Here is a 22,831-nt window from a genome sequence, read left to right as displayed (position 1 = left end):
CTCATCCATTTGATCTTTTCAGATCTTTGTAGCCTTCTCAATGGGGCCTTCTCTAATTTTCTTACTGAAAGTTGCATCAGTTTTCCTACTTCTCAACAGATTCTGTTGTTTTCCAACTATTTTCCCCTGTAGCACATATCACTATTTGATATATTGTATTCATCTGTTATATGTCCCCTTGTACTACAATGTACACTGAAGTAGAAGAGTTTGTAAGGATTTTCCACCACTGTATATGTACTTAGATATACAGGATGGGGCAAAAGTAGGTTTACAGTTGTGAGCACACAAAACACAGAGTTTATTCCCTGCATTACCATTTATTAGTTATTGTATTGTTTTCCATATTAAAACCTGTAAACCTACTTTTCTCCCACCCTGTATAAGTATGAATAAGTGTGCTTGGACTAATTAATATATAACATAAGTAATAATAATATATAGCAGCAGTTTTTATACTGATGTGCTGCAGGAAGTTTTAAGACATGCAATACCTGACTATTTAGTTAGGGGCACTGACCTCTTTTCCCTCAGGTTGTCAAATTAAAAAAAAAATAACAACAGATATACACTTTACCTCCTCACACAGCCAAAAGAAAGACAAAAACAAATTTTTTAAAAAATAACCAGAACTGCCAGAAAATCAAACTGTATGGAAGTCCAACAACCAAAGAGCTAAAGAAGAAACATTCATCCAGACCTGCAGGAAGGGAAGAGAGGGACCACCAGACTGGAGAGGATGCGTGGGGAGGTATCAGCTGGTGGACCAGATGGCCCCACATTTGCAAATGGATAAACGGGGAGGAACGACAGGGGAGCTACATGGACTGTGCAACCCAGGGTTCCGGTGCAGGAAAAGAAAGCCTCAAAACTCCTGGAGGTAAAAACCTGTGGGGGGTGCAGTAGCAAGAGAAACTTCCAGCTTCACAAGAGAGTCCATTGGAGAGACCCACAGCGTCCCAGAACATACACAAACCTGCCCACCTGGGAATCAGCACCAGAAGGGCCCAATTTGCTTGTGGGTAGCAGGGAAAGTGACTGAAAACCAGCTGAGCAAGTGGCATTGTTCCCTGTCTGACCCTTCCCTCACATACATCATCACAACATAGCAACCTGGGTTGCCCTGCCCTGACGAATACCTAACGCTCTGCCCCCTACAACGTATCAGGCATGCTGGGACAAAGAAATATGGCCCAAATAAAAGAAGAGATCAAAGCTCCAAAAATAGAACTAAGCAATGAACAGACAGCCAACCTATCAGATGCACAGTTCAAAACACCGGTAATCTGGATGTTCTCAGAAATGGTTGACTATGGTTGGAAAAAGGAGGAAAAAGTAAAGATTATGCAAAGTGAAATAAAGAAAAATATACAGGGAATCAACAGTAAAGGGAAGGAAACTGGGACTCCAATCAAAAATTGAGAGAAGGAAGAAATAAACATTCAACCAGAACAGAATGAAGAAAAAAGAATCAAAAAAACTGAGGAAAGACTTAAGAACCTCTGGGACAACTTTAAACATTCCAACACTCAAATCATAGGGGTGTAAGAAGGAAAAGAAGAAGAGCAAGACACTGAAAACTTAATTGAAAAAATAATAAAGGAGAAGTTCCCAAATCTGGTGAAGGAAACAGACTTTCAGGAGATCCAGGAAGCTCAGAGTGTCCCAAAGAAGTTGGACCCAAGGAAGCACACACCAAGCACATCATAATTACATTACCCAAGATTAAAGATAAGGGCAGAATCTTTTTTTTTTAAACAAAGTAAATTTTTATTTATTTATTTTTTTTTGTGCAGCAGATCTTTAGAATTTATTCATCTTGCATTACTGAAATTTTACACCCATTGTTTATTTTTTTAATTTATTTACTTTTTAAATACATTTGTCTCTGCCTCCCCCCCACCTCTTTCCCTTGCCCCCTCCCACCTTCCCTCCCTCAGCTCTTCCCCTTTGGTTTTGTCCATGAGTTCTTGCTATATGTTCCTTGACTTTCCCCTTCCCTTCCCTTTCCCTGCCCCCGCCTTGTCTCTGTTGATTTCTTTTCCTTTCAGTGTTGCTGGTCATATTTTCCTTGCATCTTTGCATTGTTGGTTAGGTTCCGCTTATAGGTGAGATCATATGGTATTTGTCTTTAGCCCCCTGGCTTATTTCGCTTAGCATGATGCTCTCCAGTTCCATCCATGCTGTCGCAAAGTTTACTACTTCTTTTTTTCTTTCTGCTGCGTAGTATTCCATTGTGTATATGTACCATAATTTTTTGATCCAATCATCTACTGATGGGTACTTAGGTTGCTTCCAACACTTGGCTATTGTCAATTGTGCTGCTATGAACATTGGGGTGCATATGTTCTTTTGTATTGGCGTTTTGGTGTTCTCAGGGTATAGTCCCAGCAGGGGAATCGCTGGATCAAAAGGCAGTTCCATTTTCAGCTTTCTGAGGAAATTCCACACTGCTTTCCATAGTGGCTGCACCAGTCTGCATTCCCACCAACAGTGGACTAGGGTTCCCTTTTCTCCACAGCCTCGAAGGGCAGAATCTTAAAAGCAGCAAGAGAAAAGGAGACAGTTACCTACAAAGGAGTTCCCATAAGACTATTAGCTGATTTCTCAGAAGGAACCTTGCAGGCAAGAAGTGGCTGGCAAGAAGTATTCAAAGTCATGAAAGACAAGAACCTGCATCCAAGATGACTCTATCCAACAAAGCTATCATTTAGAATGGATGGGCTGACAAAGTGCTTCCCAGATAAGATCAAGTTAAAGAAGTTCATCATCACCCAGCCCATATTACCTGAAATGTTAAAGCGACTTATCTAAGAAAAAGAAGATCAAAAACTATAAACAGTAAAATGACAACAAACTCACAACTATCAACAACCAAACCTAAAACAAAAACAAAAACAAACTAAGCAAACAACTAGTACAGGAACAGAATCATAGAAATGGAGATCAGAGGGGAGGGTAAGGGGGAAGAGTAGGGGGAAATGTACAGGGAATAAGTAGCATTAATAGTAGGGAGAAAATAGACAGGGGAGGTTAAGGATAATATAGAAAATGGAGAAGTCAAAGAACTTATATGTACGACCCATGGACATGAACTAAGGGGGGGGGAGGGGAATGCTGGGGGGACGGGTGGTGCAGGGTGAAGGGGAATAAAGGGGAGGAAAAAATGGGATAACTGTAATAGCATAATCAATAAAATATATTTTTTTAAAAACTTCCAGAAAAATAAATGTTAAAAAAAAATGGCAACAGCCAACACAACTATAGCTGTCCAGTGTGAAGGAGTCAAAAATCATACTTATTTTTTTCAGATTGGCAAAAAATGCATATTTTTGGTGTACCACAGAATGTTAGTAATTAGTTTGTCTGCCATGAGATGAAAAAGTTGAAATCACTATATATAGTATAAGATTACTTTGAGTTAAGGTTTAAATTAATTCTAATATTTTTCGGTGCTTTTCCATATCTACTGTCATTCAATTCTCTCAGCAACTCCATCACAGATGTAGAGTATACATTACTACCCCATTTTACGAATGAGGAATTAGATCTAGAACACATAAATAATATGTCCAGGGTTACACTGCTAGTATATGATCAGATCAAAACCAAGAATTTGATTCTTTTCTCAGCTCTGTGCTCTTCTGACTACATTAATGCAGGTATATATCTAGAATTTTATTTATTTTTTTATTTTCTTTTTTTTTAATTTATTTACTTTTTAAATACATTTGTCTCTGGCTCCCCCCCACCTCTTTCCCTTGCCCCCTCCCACCTTCCCTCCCTCAGCTCTTCCCCTTTGGTTTTGTCCATGAGTCCTTGCTATATGTTCCTTGACTTTCCCCTTCCCTTCCCTTTCCCTGCCCCCCCTTCTCTCTTGTCTCTGTTGAATTTTAAAATACAAGATCTGATCACTTTTCAAGTACCCTTTAGAAAATATCTCTCTTGCAAAATTAGAACCACCCCTTCTTTTCTCAATTTCCTTTAATGTCTTGTTTTTATCATTCAAGAGGAAAAAATGGTAGGTTAGATTATGTCTTGAAATAACTGGATTACACTTAATGCCTATTATTAAATATTTTCCATATCCTCTGTAATATGTTTACCTTTCAAAGACATTGCAAGCATTAGTTCAAAGAACACTTGGTCTTCTCATTTCAATGGGATACTGGTCTTTGCATAAATAAATAGAGAAATAAATAAATAAATAAATAAATAAATAGCAGGTGTGAGAGGCTTAACTATACATTTTTTAAAAGTTTATAAATCCAAGCTCTTAAATCTTAATGTGATAAATCTCTTGCAGTGATTCAGTTGAAAATTTAAGATTCTATGTGGCAAAATACAAAAATACTTAAAAGATTGTCATTTACAAAATGAATTGTTAAAAGTCTAATTTGGGAGCAGATAGGGAAACAAATTTTTGTAGCTTTGGAAAGTTTCTGTTAACTGGATGTGTAAACACTTCACAGAAAGGAAATGCTGAATGTCTCCTAGAGTCGGGAATTTTCAGGACTGCATATACATAACGATTCACTCAAATATGTCAAATAAGTATGTACGTGTGTGCATATGTATAAATTTCTATACATTTTTATTTCTTTAAATATTTCCTCTTTTCCTTTCTCTGCCTATGGCACAAAGTGGTCCATGTCAGATGTTTCACTCATGCTTTTCATCTCTTTATACTTTTGTACTATCATTTTGAAAAATCCCCTGACTTAGTTGTCCAGGTCATTAGATCAATCTTTAACTGTGTTAATTTGATTTTTTTTTCTGCCTGAAGAACTTCCTTTAATACTCTTGTGGTTCAGGTTTGCTGGTGATAAATTATTTCAGATTAAGTATGAGTTTTTTCTTTCAATATCTTAAAGTTGTTGCTCCACTGACTTTTCATTTGCATTGTTTGATGAGAAATCTGATGTCATTCATAATTTGATTCTTTATACATAGAATAGCTTTTTCCTCCCCTGGTTTCTTCTCAGATTTTCTCTTCATTGCTGATTTTGAGTAATTAATTTTGATATGGGTTGGTGTAGTTATCTTCGTATTTCTTGTGCTTGGCTGTCATTGAACTTCTTGGGTATTTGGGGTTATAATTTTAATCAAATTGGGAAAATTTTCAGCCATTTTTTAAAAATCTCTTGTGTTCCCTCCTCTATTTTGAGGACTTAAATACACATATATTAGAGTACTTGAAGTTTTCTCACAGTTAACCAATATTTCATATATTTTAAAAAATAATTTCTTCTGAGTTCCTTCAAGAAGTTTCTATTGTTATGTCCTCAGATACACTCATCTTCTGCTATGTTTAATCTGCCATTAATCCCATTCAGTGCATTTTTAATCTCAAATATTGCAGTTTTTATTGCTATAATGTCAACCTGGTACTTTTTGTGTCTTGTTTTGCTTTTTAATTTATTTCTTTATTTATACATCATGTTTATTCTATTACAGTTGTCTCAGTTTTTACACCTTTACTGCCCTCTATCCATCCTACCCCCACGCCCCGCTCCCACAGTCAATTCCCACTCTGTTGTTCATGTCCATGGGTCATTCATACATGTCCTTTGTCTAGTCCCTTCCCCTTCTTTCCACCATTATCCTCTTTCCCCATCCCCTCTGGTCACTTTCAGTCTGCTCCATGATTCTGTGCCTGTGGTTTCTTTTGTTCGTTAGTTTATTTTGTTGAATAGAGTCCACTTATAGGTGAGATCATATGGTATTTGTCTTTCATCAACTGACTTATTTCACTTAGTTTAATATTCTCCAGTTCCATCTATGTTGTCACAAAAGATAGGAGTTTCATCTGTCTCTATTTCTTTCTTTCTTAAATGCAGATTGATTTTATTTTCTTAAATGTCAAAGTTAATTATAAAATATTTTTAAAAATTTAAACCATTATAAAGTCTCAGCAATTAAACCAGCATGACATCAGCACAGAAATAATCAAGTTGAATAAGGAAATATAATGAGCATTCTAGGGAGAAATGTATACATCTGTCTAACAATGTAATATGTGATTAAGTTGATATTTCAAATCAATGGGTAAAATAGGCTTATTCAACAAATAAGGTGCATGGACCACTACTACTTGAAATAAAACAAATATAGAGCCTTATTTTACACATTATACAAAAAATATTCAGGTGAGTTAAAAATCAATATGTAAAATCTAAGGAGTTTTAGGAGACAATACAAACTAATATTTTTCTTACCCTGAAGTAAAATATTCAAACCCAGAAGCTATAAAGTAAAATATTGACAATGTTACTATATTAAACATTTAAGACTATATAGTAATAATATACATATAAATGTACATATTGAAATGTACATTCAATTCAGAAATGGTATTCTTCATTTTCTCTTATCTCTTCTTGATAGTTTCTATGTCCTTTTTCATGTTGATATAGTTTGCAGTAAGTTCCTCATAGTTTCCCTATAGTTTTTGGTAATTCTCTCTGAGCTCACTGAGCTCATTGAGCTTCCTTAGAACAGTTGTTTTGAACTCAATATCTGATAGTTTACTTTCCTCTATTTCATTTACTTTCCTCTATTTCATTTATTTCATTTATTTCTTCTGGGGATTCCTCCTTTCCCTCCAACTGGGGGGTGTTTCTTTGTCTTCCCATTATTTTTGAGACTCCTCTCTTACTTCTGCTTCTTAAATTGATCTGTCTTGATTCCCTGACTTTGTGGTGTGAACTTCTATGGTAGGAGACCGCTGATTTTTCTTTCTCGATCTGCCTCTGATGATGTCAGCTGTTAATGTAGTCACTGTGCGCTCAGCAGGCCAGCTTAGACTCCATAGGGCAGGGCAGAGTCCCTCCTGGGGGCACGGTTAGTGGGTCCTCTCATGCTACTGCAGCTCAAGGGAGTGATCTGCCTGAGCCAGCTGGCTGCTGCCGTATGGAGGAGGAGTCAGCACCGGGATCTTGCTGGCCTCTCTCTCCATCTGCTCCCCATAGCCTCAGTCTTCAGTCTCTCTTCAAGTGTCTCTTGGCCACTTTGCATCCCCATTAGCCAGGTATCTCCCATCTGTGGCTGCCACTTTGTCCTCAGACGTCAGCCATTAGCACTCCTGGGCCAGGGACGAGTCCTTCCTGGGGGCAGGGCTAGTGTGTCCTCTCATGCTGTTGTCACTTAGAGTGCCACATGGGGGATGAGTCAGCACCGGGATCCCACTGTTTACACTCTCAGTCCTCTCCCCAAAGTCTCCTTTCTCAGTCTCTCCTCAGGCATCTTTAGCCTACTCTGCACCTGCCTTTGCTGGAGACCAGGGTAAGTGACTGCAAATAAAAATTTATGAGTTGTCCCTTTAAATGGCTTTTTTTGCATCTCTAGCCACTTGTCTCTGGCAGAGAGCAACCCTGCCCCTTTTTGTAGCTGGCTGTTATCTGTGCACTTTTTGGGCTCTAGTACTGTAGGCTGGACATCCCTGCTTATGGTTCAGACCACGCTCTTCTCAGGGGGATCCTTCTGGTGCTGCCACCCATGGGCACCCCACCCACCTTCTTGAGTCTCTGCTACACTCCTTACCAGTTAGGTTGTGTTAAAAGTAATTCTTCTGTCTGTCTGAGGTTATAAGGCTCCTCTCTCACTATTGTTCAGTTGTTTGTTCCAGTTGATTTCTCCACAGTTTAGTTGTAATTCCAGGTTGGTCCTGGGAGGAGGACAGTGTGACTTACACTCACTCTTCCGCCATCTTGATTCTCCTTTTTTTGTTACCCCTTTTTATATTTTGCAATTCATTTCAGTAGGATGGGGGAGAGAGGGAAGTTAACACTTCTAATTATGTGACTAATTTACCTGGACTGTGTCATCTTTTTATGTTTTAACCCATAAAGCTAATATAATAGCCTTTATAAGTATACTTTCTATTTCACTTGTTCTTATGAATTATTTCTGTCATTTTATATCTTTGCCAAGGGCATTCATTTGATATCTAAATCCTACCTCTAATCCTTTAATTATCATCGCTATTGTTTAGTTCCATTTGTGCTTCTTTTTGATGACATGTACTCCAATATTAACCATTTGTTAAAAAAAAACTTCCTTGTGAAAAGGAAGTTGAAATTTACTGTGGGTAACAGGTGGATTTTCAAATAAAAGTTTTTGATGTACATGACCAAATCCAATAAATGCTATGTTTTCCTGCACACATGATTCTTTTCTATTTACAGCATTATAGAGAGGCTAAATGTAGATTCTAACATAATTTATTTTAGTGCATGCAAGAAATCATTTGGATAATTCATATTGTTTTTGATGTACTATCAGCAGAATTCATTGTATCATATTCTGGATAATTATTTGTCTCATAATTCAATGTAACACCGTCATCATTCCATGTCCTGTAATTACAAAGTGAACAATTTGTTTTTTAACTTTATTCAAAAGCTTTGATTATTTTTCTAGTAATGTTGCAATTATTTAAAATACAATATATTGCATCATGGTATCTGAGTCATTTTAGTATGTTTTGTGTAATTGTCTATATCTGACTCCCTCAAATGCTTACTTTAATCAACTTTTATTTGGCACATTACCTGTTTATTTGGGCTTCCTGATAAGATCCAAAGTTGTCTTAGTTATGACTGTTATTTCATATGTCAATTTTTTGAGAAAAATAGGTTCCTTTAAAGACAGAGGTGATTATTTGATTGTCTTACTTTACTGAAGAGATATTGCACAATTTAAATATAAGGAAAATCTCTATACTTTAAAGCATTTACACACCAATATATATGAGAAAATATGAGAAATGTTTACATAAGATATAATAACAGACATGCTTATGAATGTATGGTGTCATTCCAAGGAAAACCTGAAAAAAGTATTTTGGGGAATTTGAAGCATTTTAATGGATTAATGTCATTACTGATATTAGAACAATATAATTAAGCAAAAATATGAAAATGCTACAAAAAATATAGTATTTTTGAAAAGAATGTAATCATTACATATTTTAATCCATATTCTCAAAAAAATTAAGCATTACTGAATTCTGGTCAAGAAGAAGGAGTAGGTAGACACACTTCGCCTCCTTGTACAACCACAAGAATTATTACAACTAACCTCAAAACAAAAAGACACCCAGAAATGCAAGAAAATCAAACTGTATGGAAGTCCAACAACCAAAGACTTAAAGAAGCCACATTCATCCAGACTGAGAGGTGGACAGAGACATGGAAACAGGTAGACAGGCACTGAGAGGTGATGGAGTCATGGTGGCAGAATGGGCAGTCCCACATTCATGTATGGTGATGAAAAATTGGGAGGGATACCTTGGGAGTGAGTGACCCCAGCCCCAGGCCAGATGGCATAGCTCAGGGTTCAAGCACCAGGAAGATAAATCCCCATTACCTCTGGCTGTGAAAACCAATGGGGGTTGGGGCAGCAGAAGTAACTGCAGGTTTCTCAGGAGAGTCTGTTCAAAGGGCCCCTATGGGCTTGGAACATATGCAAATCCATCCCCTCTGGGAATCACCATTAAGACAACAGCTAGAAGAGTGCCAGTTACATATGGGAGGTGGGTGAGTGCCTGGCAAAACTACAGAAGCCAGGCAGCCACATTTTTCACTCTCCAACCCTTCGCCACTCACAGAGCAGTGAAGCAGGTTGCTCCACCCTCTTGATTACCTAAGGCTCTGTACCATACAACTTAACAGGTGTGCTAAGACAAGGAGTCAAAGCAGCTTTCCTAATACACAGAAGCAAACACAGGGAGGCTGCCAAAATGAGGAGACAAAGAAACATGACCCAAATAAAAGAACAAAAGCCCAGGAAAAGAACTAAATGAAATGGAGATAGCCAACCTAGCTGATGCAGAGTTCAAAACACTGGCTATCAGGATGCTCAGAGAACTCACTGAGTATGGGAAAAACATAAGGGAAGAAATGAAGTTCACACTAAGGGAAATGAAAAATCCACAGGGAACCAAAAGTGAAAGAAAGGAAGTCAGGATTCAAATCTACAATTTGGAACATAAGGAAGGAATAAACATTCAACCAGAACAGAAAGAAGAAACAAGAATTCAAAAAAATGAGAAGAGAATAAGAAGACTCTGGGACATCTCCAAAAGTGCCAACATCCGAATCATAATGATGCCAGAAGGATAAGAGGAGGAGCAAGGAATTTAAAACTTATTTGAAAAAATAATGAAAGGAAAATTCCCAAATTTGGAGCAGGAAATAGACATACAAGTCCAGGAAGCACAGAGAGTCCCAAACAAGTTGAACCCAAAGAGGACCACATCAAGACACATCATATTAAAATACCAAAGGTTAAGGATGAAGAGAAAATTGTAAAAGCAGCCAGAGCAAAACAGAGAGTTACCTACAAAGGAGTTCCCATAAGGCTGTCAGCTGATTTCTCAAAAGAAACTTTGCAGGCTAAAAGGGAATGGCAAGAAGTATTCAAAGTGATGAAAAACAAGGACCTAAAACCAAGATTACTCTATTCAGCAAAGTTATCATTTAGAATCAAAGGGCAGACAGATAAAGTGCTTTCCAGACAAGATAAAGCTAAAGGAATTCATCACCACCAAGCCATTATTAAATGAAATATTAAAGGGACTTATTTAAGAAAAAGAAGATCAAAACTATGAACATTAAAATAACAAACTCACAACTATCAACAACTGAATCTAAAAAAACAAAAACAAACAAAAAAACCTAAGCAAACAGCCAGAACAGGAACACAATCATAGATACGGAGATCATTTGGAGGGTTATCAGCTGGGAGGGGGAAGGGGAAGAAGAAGGAAATGGTCCAGAGATTAAGAAATAATATAAACATAATTGGTAGGATAAAAATAGGCAGGGGGAAGTTAAGAATAGTATAGGAAATTAAGCCAAAGAACTTATACACACCACCCATGGACATGAACTACAGGGGAAATTGTTGGAGGGAAGAGGACCATTGGGCAGAGTGGGGCAAGGGGGAAAAATTGGGGCAACTATAATAGCATAATCAATATAATATACTTAAAAAAGTTAAGATTAGGGTAGTAATATTATTCTGTATGGTGCTGTAATGGTGGATCCATGCAATTATGCATTTGACAAAACCCATAGAACTTTATGACACAAATAGTGCATCTTAATGTATTAAAATATTTACAAAATCATTTAGGAGGTTGAGGTATCTGAGGAGAGAATACAGACTGTGTTTAAAAGTATATATAATTGTACCACAAATGTATGAAACAACCACACTGAAGAGGGTGGTAGAATAGGGTACTGACCTGAGTAACTTTGGAAATAAGTGGAGTCTGTTAAACTAAAAGTAAGGGAAATGTACATAAACACTGTACTCAAACTGATTGGTTTCCAGTGGGAGTCTGGGGTAATTATTCTGAAACCATTACAGTTGACCCCTGAACACCTTGGGAGTTAGGGGCGCTTACTCCTCATATAGATGAAAAATCCATGTGTATCTTTTGAATTTCCAAAAAGCTCAACAATTAGTAGCCTAATGTTGGCCAGAAATTTTACTAATAACATAAACTTGGTTAAAATATATGTTGTATGTTTTATGTATTATATACTGTATTCTTACAACAAAATAAGCTAGAGAAAGGAAAACATTAAAAATGATAAGGAAGGGAAATTATATTTATAGTATTTATTGGAAAAAATCCATGTATAAGTGGCCACATACAGTCCAGCCCATATTGTTCAAGGGTCGACTATATGTAGTTGTAAAAAATTTAACAATTAAGTTAATTGATAGTACATGTTGGGAGCCATATTCCTTACTGTTGGAGTTTGAGGTTATAGATAAGCAACGAGAGACTATGATCCATGTGCTAATGGATTAGAGTTGAACACACCAATGTGAACATATGTTTAGCTTAATATAAATACATTATATCTATCTATCTATATAATGTGTGTATATAAATGGGTTAGTGTACATGTATCTTTGCCATGTCAGCTGAATGAATGTAGAAACAATGGAATTCCAGTAATAAAAGTACTCCTAGTACTCAGATCTTCATTTCTAATAGCATTATACAAGAAAAGAAACTAAGTTTATTTGTAGAAATAGCTGATTCTAGGACTGGGGTTGGGAATATATAGGATGAGCCTGGAAGTTCTTTCAGTTCTGGTTATTAAGAGCTAAAGATAAAAGATGGAAGTGTGTCAAAGAAACAAAAGGGCCCACTGAAAGAGCTCCCAATGGCCAAAGTTAAAATAATTTAAATAATAAAACACTGTAATATTAGCCTATAACCCCAAGTATAAAATAGATATCCATGAGTCCATACTGATACAATTAATGATATATTAATAAATAAATGGTAGATAAGAGACAAATCTCCCATTTTGAAGAATTCCACATAACTTGGGTAGGTATTCCGTTCTCAGGGAAATGGAGCATAACTCCCCAGTGGAGTTATGGGATACAGATAGTGACTTTCTTCCAAAAAATACAGTGTTAAAGGAGGAAGGAAACCTAAGAATCACTACCTCAACCTGGTGAATGATAAGCCATGTAACTTTGATAAGACAGAATACGAATGGCAATTTACCTGAGTGATCTTCCTACCAAAAACCTATAAGCCCAGCTTAATTATCAGACAAATGAGAAAACATTACCCAAATCCCTATTGATGAAGAGTCTACAAAATACCTGACCAGTGCTACTTGAAACAGTCAAAGTCATCCAAAATTTTGAAAATTTGAAAAATTGTCAGTCTATAGGAAACTGGAGGCATGATGAGTAAATGTAATGTGATATCCTGGATAGGATCTGAGAATATTAAAAGGACATTAGGTCAAAATAAGGATATTCTAATAAAGTATTTAATTTAGTTAATAATAATATATTAATATTGCTTATTATTGTGAGAAAAGTACCAACCTAATATAAGATGTTAATACAGGAAAATGGCTATGGGATGTATGGGAACTCTACTATCTTTATGATTTTTTCTGTAAATCTATAATAATTCTAAAGTAAAGGTTTAATTTAACAGAATGCAAAAGATGGTTAAATTGTTGCATTGAAGATACAAAAAGTGAGGAGATTCAAGATGGTGGAGGAGTGAGTGGAAGTCACACTGACCTCCTCCCAGGATCAACCTGGAATTACAACTAAATTGTGGAGAAATCACCTGGAACAAATAACTGAACAATAGTGAGAGAGGAGCCTTGTAACGTCGGAGACAGAAGAATCGGCTTTAGCGCAATCTAACTGGTAAGGAGTGTGGTACCGACCTGAGAAGGCAGGCGGGGCACCCACGGGTGACAGCACCAGAAGGATATTGAAATGGCTAGTTGGATCCCCCCTGAGAAGAGCAGGGTCTAAACCAAAAGCGGGGATCTCTAGCCCACAGCACCAGAGCCCAAAAGATACACAGAAAAGCGACAGGGTTGCTCTCTGCTAGAGACAGGCAGCTGGAGATGCAAAGAACTGTTTAAAGGGCCAACACATAAATTTTTATTTGCAGGCACTTACTCTGGTCTCTGGTAAAGGTTGGGGAGAGTGGGCTAGATATACCTGAGGAGAGACTGGGGAAGGAGGCTTTGGGGAGAGAACTGAGAGTGTAGCCAGTGGGATCTCAGTGCTGACTCATCCCCCATGCAGCAGCGGCCACCTAGCTCAGGCGGAGAAAACTCCCCGTGAGCAGCACAAGTGTCAAAGGACCCAATAGCCCCGCCCACAGGTGGGATTCTACCCCGCCCTGTGCTGTCTAAGCTGCCTGCTGAGTGCAGAATGGCAGCCACAGACAGTAGATCCTGGCTAAAGACACAGAGGCATCTGGCAACACTTGAGGAGAGACTGGGGACAGAGGTTTTGGGGAGAGAACGAAGAGAGTAGCTGGCAGGATCTCAGTGCGGACTCCTCCCCCATAGGGCAGCAGCGTGAGTGGACTCAATAACCCCACCCCCAGGAGGGACTCCGCCCCGGCCTGAGCTGTCTAAGGCAGTCTGCTGAGTACAGAGTGAATAGATTAACAGCTGAAGGAGAAAGCCACAAACAGTAGATTCCTGGAACTCTGGAACAGACTGCCTAAGGTCAGTCAGGGTCAACATCTGACATCATCAGAGGCAGATCCAGAAAGTAAAAATAGCCATCTCCAACCATAGAAGTTCACACCACAAAATCAGGAGATCAAGACAGATCAACTTAAGAATCAGAAGCAAAAGAGAAGAGTCTCACCAATAATGGGAAGACAAAGAAATATGCCCCACTTGAAAGGAAAGGAGCAATCCCCAGAAAGAAAACTAAATGAAGTAGAAGCCAGTAAACTATCAGATATTGAGTTCCAAACAATGGTTCTAAGGAAGCTCAATGAACTCAGTGAGCTCAGAGAGAATTACCAAAATCTACAGGGAAACTAAAAGGAACTTACTGCAAACTATATCAGCATGAAAAAGGACATATAAACTATCTATAAGAGACAAGAGGAAATGAAGAATACAATTTCAAAATTGAAGAACACAGTAGAAGATATCAAAAGCAGGCTAGATGAAGCTGAGGACTGAATCAGTGAGCTGGAGGATAAGGTAGATAAAAGCTCCCAGAAAGAGCAAGAAAATGAAAAAAGACTCAAAAAGCATGAAGAGGCATTGAGGGGAATGCAGGACAGCCTGAAACATAATAATATCCATATAAGAGGGATACCAGAAGGAGAAGAGGATGAGGAACGGATCAAGAATCTGTTTGAAAAACTAATGATGGAAAACTTCCCCAATTGGAGAAGAGAAAAAGCCACACAAGTCCAGGAAGCACAGAGGGTCCCATTCAAGAGGAACCCAATGAGGCCCACTTCAAGACACATCATCATCATTAAAATGACAAATATCAATGACAGAGAATCCTTAAGGAAGCAAGGGAGAAAGACATAGTACATATAAGGGAGCCCTGATATGGCTAGCAGCTGACTTCTCAACAGAAACCATGCAAGCCAGAAGGGAGTGGCAAGAAATATTCCAAGTCATGAAAAGCAAAGGCCTGCAACCAAGACTGCTCTACCCAGCAAGGCTCTCAATGAAAATGGAAGGTGAAATAAGGGGTTTCCCTGACAAAAGAAGGCTAAAAGACTACACTTCCACCAAACCAGCACTGAAAAATATGCTAAAGGGACTGCTTTAAGAAAATGAAGAAAAAGAGTCTATGAATACCCAGTTCCTTTCAGAGTTGCCAATCCTTGATATTACCAATATTTTTAATACTCATTAGTCTGATTGTGACAATGATGTTATTTTAATTGTTCCTTTACTATTTGTTGAAACTAAACCTTTTTTTGTATATTTCTTGCCTATTTCTCTTATTTAAGAAAAAAGCTTTAAATGACTTTTGGTATTATTTATCCATTTTTTTATTAAATGTTTATAGAGTTTTTGCCCTAACAAACAAACAAAAAAAAACTATTAACCCTTTTTACATGTGTTGCAAATACTTTCCTATTCTATTACTTGTCCTTTAATGTTTTTTATATGTATATTATTACTATATAGTCTTAAATGTTTAATATAGTAACATTGTCAATATTTTACTTTATAGCTTCTGGGTTTGAATATTTTACTTCAGGGTAAGAAAAATATTAGTTTGTATTGTCTCCTAAAACTCCTTAGATTTTACATATTGATTTTTAACTCACCTGAATATTTTTCGTATGTGTAAAATAGGGCTCTATATTTGTTTTATTTCAAGTAGTAGTGGTCCATGCACCTTATTTGTTGAATAAGCCTTATTTTACCCATTGATTTGAAATATCAATTGAATCATAGATTCCATTGTTAGACAGATATATATGTTTGTTTCTAGAATGCTCATTTTATTTCATTGATCTACTTGATTTTTCTGTGCTGGCATCTTGTTGTTTTAATTGCTGACACTTTAAAATGGACTTAATTTTTTTAATATTTTTAATGGATTTTGACATTTAAAAATTAATACATAAAATCAAGCTGCATTTAGAAAATAAGAAAGAAGGAAGGAACTCCTACCTTTTATGACAACATGGATGAATTTGGAGAATATTATGCTAAGTGAAATCACTTGGTGAAAGACAAATACCATATGATCTCACCTAAGTGGAATCTATTCAACAAAATAAACAAACAAAATAAACCATAGACATGGAAACATGGGGCAGACTGAAGGTGACCAGAGGGCATGGGGAAGGAGGACAATAGTGGAAAGAAGAAGGGACTAGACAAATAATATGTATAAATGACCCAAGGACATGGACAACTGATTGGGAATTGACTGTGGGAGAGGGGGCGGGGTCAAATGGGTGGAGGAAGGCAAGGAGGAAATATTGGGACAACTAAAATAGAATAAACGTGATTTTAAAAATTTTAAAAAAGAGGTAGAAACCTATAATGATGCTGAAATGCTGAAACGGTGTTTCAAAAATATAAGAAGATGCACAGAGCATTTTCCTTGTGAAAGAACAAGTTTGGGGAGCAAATGGAGGAGATCCTGACATATTCCGTCTAATCACTCTAAATCACTGAGAGCAAGTGAAGACAAAATGCACAAAGTTAAAGTGGACAGTATCCTTCTTAGCAAGTGATAGTCCCTTCAGGAAGAGAGTATAGTAGGGGGGGAATAAGTGGGCATAACAAGCAAAAGCTGGTACACCTGTATATTTCTCCAAAGTGAGAAAATTTTAAATATGGCTGGATTTATGAAGAGATACTGCAGATCAGAAGAAAGGGGGCACCTCAGGAATCAGGGTAAAGTAGTTTCTTCTAGTCTTATGATGAGAAACATAAGAAAATGTCTAGTTTGTTTTTTCAAAGAGATTAGAAGTCCTGCATTTATGAAGCCAAAGCAACTCATTGTTAATGAAGACTAAACTGAGATCAGGAAACACAGCATAGAGAAGATTGCTGAATAAAGTAATAGAGAATGAACTGCAAATTGGCATTCCTGTTTTTAAAACCTCCTTTTTAAATAAAAGGAAAATATTTCATCCATTACATAATACAATTATTTATTTCAAACCATCAACTTCATGTTTAATGAACAAAAACAGTGGTTTTTGAACTTGGTTGTACATTAGAATCACATAAAAAGAGTTAAAAAGAATCTTTGTGATTCCCAGGTTTCAACAGAGATCAATTAACTAAGAGTTTCTGGAGATGGCATTCAGACATGACTATTTTTTTAAGTTCCAGGGGTGATTTTATGTGCAGTCAAGATTGAGAACCACTGCACCCCGAAATCATTTTTCAAAATGTTCCTTTAATATGCTAATATAAATTGTGACGCTGCTGTAGAGGGATATGATATTTAAGGCTCCCACAGAAACTATTTTATGTAAAGCATCTGGTTGTACTATAGCTCTGTAAAACACAATTTGGGAAATGCTGAACCAGATATATTGTCATTCAAAACAGGAATGAGACAAAAAACATTTTTACTAATCATCTTCATTTAACATTCCAGACACCCTAGCCACTATATTCAGATAAGAAATGAAATGAGATTCAAATATTGGAAAGAAGAAGGTACATACCATTAAAATATTGTAGGAAACAGGAGGAATCCAAAATAATCAAAGGGAAACACAGAATTAATAAGGAAGTTCATTAAACTTGCAGTTATAAAATTAATGTTTTCAGAAGAAAATAATAGCTTAATCTTACACCATGGTTTCTCAATCTTAGAACAAGTGGCTTGTGGGTCAAGTAGTTCTTTGACATGGAGGACTGCCCTGTGTGCATTGTAAGGTGTTTAGCAGCATCTCTGGCTTTTGCCAATTAGTAGGCTGTAGCACTGCTGTGTTCCTACTATTATGACACAAAAATGTCTCCAGAGATTTCCAATACCCCTATGGCACAAAGTCACCCCTGGCTATACAACAGAAAAAATGAACTCATCAATTACAATCATCAAAAAATATATAATTTTTACGAATAAACTCAGTAAGAAATGTTCAGGAACTATATAAAGAAAACTACAAGCTTAACTGAAGAAGACAAAAGGAGATATAAATACATGAAAAGATGCATTACATTCTTAGATGGAGATCTGTTCTGCAACTGGGTGGGTTTGCTTTCCAGGATCCCTGGCCAGGTGGGTCCTCAGGTTCTGCTCTATAATTGGGCAGGATTTTGGCTGTGCCCCCTCCCTGGGTGAGCTGCAGGCAGTGTTCGGCAATCAGGCAAGGCTGTATTCCGGGCTCAGCTGCTGGGTGAGTTAGTAGACTGAGCTCTGCAGCTGGGTGGTACTGTAGGCTGGGCTCCAAGACTGCTCAGGGACACTGTTCAGGCTCCCTGGTTTTCTGGGGCCAGGGACTATGCTCAAATTTGGGTAGAGCTGTTGGCTTTGTTCCTTACCCAGGTGGACCACAGGATGTGCTCTACATGGACTGGTGGTCTGTGGCCATGTTTCCCAGAGGGGCGGGACTAGAGGCTATGCTCAGCAGTTGGGCAGAAGTGTACATTCGCTGCCCTGCCCTGGCAGGCCATAGGCTTTGCTCTGCAGCTGCCAGGCATCTGTGGTTTTACTTCCCAAGGGGGTGAAACTAAAGGCTACGCTCAGCAGTTGGGTAGGGGAATAATTATTTTAAAACTATCATAATTTTTAAAAAGCCAGAAAAAGAATATACAGTGACACCTGTGGAACAACATATACAGTCTAGAACCACACTTATTTTGAAAGTCAAAAACATAAATAACATAAAATTTTGAAAAATATTTTTTTGCCCATTGAGGCATTTTATTTGCACACATGTATTACATCCCTAGAAAAAGAATCCCAGGATTTTCCCTCCTATGTGTTTTTGTCTTGCTTCTTCATGGTCCGTGATGCCTACTGAGATTGTCAGTACAATGAAACCAAACTGACAGGATGGAAGTAGGTTGTTCTGCCATTTTTCTAGATCTTTGAGTTGGACATCAAATCTGGGGCTGATGACTCGGCATTTGTTCAACTTGCCGGTGAGGTTCACAACAATTTTCCCAGCCCTGTGGTCATCAGTAATTTCAAATTCACCAATGTAACCATGCTTCATCATCACAGTTAGAAACCGGACAATGACTTTGGAGCACGGCCTGATAAGAACCTGGCGTTTGCTTCTCTTTTCAACATTGTTGATACTCTTGAGAGCATCAGCCAGGACATTCATGCGCACCATTATGGCGGCACGGAAAGATGGCAGAAAGAGCTGAAAAATATTTTTAACACATGATAGATATTATCCAATACCCATTATTTATAAATAATATAAATTACCCATTTTATACAGATCTTGGAATCTGTATAAATTAAAGTCATGTATCTACATGGCCAGTGCATGTATGTATTACCCAATCTGTATGTATTACCCAATCTGTATGTATTACCCAATACCCATTATTTATAAATAACATAAATTTGATGGTTATTTTGGCATTGTTTAAATCAGTAAAGAGTAGACACATTCCCCAATTAAAAGTAGTCTAATGACATGATCAGCAATTGAAAAAAATGAAATAAAATCTGACATTAATTTGGCATTAATTTTGCAGTTTATTTTTATTTTTTAATTTAATTAATTTATTTTTTTCAAATACATTTGTCTCTGCCTTCCCCCCACCACTTTCCCTTGCCCCCTCCTCCCCTCCCTCCCTCAATCCTTGCCCTTTGGTTTTGTCCATGAGATCTTGCTATATGTTCCTTGACTTTCCCCTTCCCTTCCTTTTCCCCCACCCACCCCTTGCTCCTTCCCTCTTGTCTCTGTTGGTTTCTTTTCCTTTCAGTGTTGTTGGTCTTATTTTCCTTGCATTTTTGTGTTGTTGGTTAGGTCCCGCTTATAGATGAGACATATGGTATTTGTCTTTCCTCCCAGCTTATTTCGCTTAGCATAATGCTCTCTAGTTCCATCCATTGCAGCTTATTTTTAAAGAAGCATTTGCTGACTCTTTAGGTCACATCTCAATTATGTGCTCACATAGACCCTTGACGTAGGCTTCATAGCTACCATTAAAATTTTAATTTAACAATTAATATAATATTTTATATTTGCCATAACCATCTCTCAAGTCAGACTCTAAGATTTAAGTTGGTGTGCTAGACTTAGTTCAGTGTTTCAACCCCAGATACAGCACAATGTTTGACTTATGGTAGGTATTCAACAAATTTAGTAGGAGGAATTACAGTTTGGTAATTATGAGTTGAGACTATAGGGCCAGATTCTACCCAGACTCAAAATCCAACCCCAGAAACAACACGCACTGGCCATGTAGATACATGACTTTGACAAGTCATTTACCCTCTTTTTGCAAGTTCCTCATCTACAAAGTGGGGTAACAAAAATACACCCACCTCATAGGGTTGTTTTGATGGTTATTTTGGCACATATATGTGTGTTATATATAATATACATAGTATATGTATAAAATATTTAGCATTGTGGCTAGCTAAGAATGTTATATAAACTCTGTAAGTGTAAGATATTTATTAAACTGATGTTGAATTAACCTTATTTAAATTTATTAGTAATTCATGCTAATTGTAGATCAGAAATTTCACAATCCCAAGATCTGTATATCAGATAACACATACATACAGTTGACCTTTGAACAACACAGGGGATACACCTATAACCTTTGACTCCCTCAAAACTTAACTACAGTATTCCCTCTGTATTCATGGGGGGTAGGTTCCAGGACCCTCAGCAAATACCAAGATCTGCAGATGCTGAAGTCAGCTATATAAAATGGCATAGAAGAGTGCATATAATCAGCACTCCTCATCTACGGACTTCCAATCATAGATGGAAAACAGTACAGGCATTTATTGAAAAAAATCTGTGTATAAGTGGATCTGCACAGTTGAAACCCATGTTGTATGAGGGTCAACTTTATAAATATAATTCAAAGTAATCAAAGAAATATATAATAAACAATATATAGTAATACTATATATTGCCTCATATAGCTACCACATAATAACTATAATTTTTTAGTAATTACTATAATTACTTTATATAACAATTAACATAATTACTATATAATTACTCTGTAAAGATATAATAATCAAAATAATGGAAATTAAAACAATGAAAGACCATTTTAAACCTTTTTCCTTAATAATAATGCCTATGAGTAAAGAATATTCCCATATACTGTGGTTAAGACACAAATTCATATATCCTTTTTGTAAGAAAATTAAATGGCCCTAAATCTGTTTTTATCTTTTATAAAGTCAAATCTCCTTCTAGATATTTTTGTGAGAAAATACTCAGAAATGTGTAATGTATAGGATTATTCAAAATGTCTGCACTTGTAATAGTAAAAATTTTGAAACTAAATATCTAACAATAGGACATTTTCTAAATAAATTATAATATAGCCATATAATAGTATACTATGCTACCTTTAAAAAATAAACAAATGCATACTGTTAAAAATATTTAAGGGCATGGTAATATGTTTATAATTTTTACAGTAAAACATTTTGTAATATTAAAGTAAATGAATGCAATTACATTAAATATGCATAGAAAAGAAAAAAGTTATGGTCTTAGTTTTTAAGGTTCTTATTTCTTCACTTGGCTTTTCATTATTTATTCAATTTTCAAGCAAAGTGAGTATACTTAAGACTACCAAGCTGTATATTTAAAATGGTTTTGAAGGGAATTTTATGTTATGTGGTTTTTAATCACAATTTAAAATATATATTAGATTTTAAATCTAAAATATGTATATAAGATACATCTCCAATTGTGGAGAGTTGTCCTATTTTATCTTAGCACAGGAACATTTCTATCCAAAAGGGCTGCTGGAGTCAGGAAATAAAGGACAGATTAAATGCATTATTACTTGGCATTTCTTGGCCAGAATTAGTTAATTTGGCCATCATGGGTTCTGTGAAAAAAGAAAAATCTATTGGTTGGAATTTTCAGAACTATTTTACTTAAAAGATATCTAGTATATTAAATATATATAAACATAATAAATAGGACAAATATATAGATAATCTAATCAGAATAAGTGATAATTTATCTAAAGCACACTAATCTTAGCAGTAATTTAAAAACTAAAAACTTGCAAAACATACCAGCAGAAAATACATCACAAATATTGGAGTCTAATATAGTTCATGACAGTAAACCAAAGAAGTTATAGACATTTTAAAAACTGCAGCATTGTATTCTATAAATAAAGCCTTTCTGTGAATACCCTTTTGAAGTAAATTTTATTCTTTTGAAAGACTAACATTAGTTGCATTGAGAATCACTATATTCATTTCATTTTGACAGATCCTGTGTTTGATTTATATTTGATATTATGTTTGATTTGTTGTCTTAAGGAAAAGAGACACATATGACCCTTTTATCAAATCTTCCTATTCTCCCTTTATGAGTAATATCATTGCAGCAAGTATGTAAGAAACTGAGAAAGTTTTCGAGATGGTCTTTGCCAGTCATTTACTGGATGGAAATCCAAACATAGGTATGGCCTCACTTTAAGTAAACTTAAACAGAAATATAGGTTTATAAGACAGACCAGTTGATCAGTGACTGCTTACTTCATAAAAAGATTCATCTTAAATTATGTACTTCCCTAGCAAATTTTAACTAGAATTAAATTTTGATTTGTACAAGTTCTCATTAAGAGGTTTATTATGTTGCTACCTACTTCTAGGTATCTGAATACATTTTATCTACAGGAAGGGCAGACTAGAGTAAGGATAAAGCTGTAATTGGTTAAAAAGTAGCAGTCACTCATAGAGGTTTAGTTTAGATCACAAAAATATTGTATGAAAGGTTAAAACTTTTATATTTATACTATTAATAATTAAGAGTAATTGAAGAATTTTAAGTAAAGAATGGCATGACCAGGCTTGAATTTTAAAATGATAATAAAGATTA

The 22,831-nt window shown here is 36.4% G+C and overlaps 1 protein-coding gene across 1 annotated transcript; it reads right to left on the bottom strand.

The window, feature by feature from the left end:
* Positions 1–18,671: 18,671 nt before the first annotated feature.
* On the bottom strand, positions 18,672–19,136 carry LOC129073290 (40S ribosomal protein S15a-like). The gene has a single exon (XM_054576948.1). It carries the CDS (start codon positions 19,109–19,111, stop codon positions 18,719–18,721), a length of 393 nt encoding a protein of 130 aa, XP_054432923.1. The 5' UTR covers positions 19,112–19,136; the 3' UTR covers positions 18,672–18,718.
* Between the last annotated feature and the right edge of the window lie 3,695 nt (positions 19,137–22,831).

Source organism: Pteronotus mesoamericanus, unplaced genomic scaffold, assembly GCF_021234165.1.
Source record: "Pteronotus mesoamericanus isolate MK-2021 breed Mesoamerican mustached bat unplaced genomic scaffold, CSHL_Meso_final contig_40, whole genome shotgun sequence".
Classification (NCBI taxonomy): Eukaryota; Metazoa; Chordata; class Mammalia; order Chiroptera; family Mormoopidae; genus Pteronotus; species Pteronotus mesoamericanus.
Note: the sequence above shows the minus strand (reverse complement) of the source record. Positions and strands in the feature narration are given on the sequence as shown.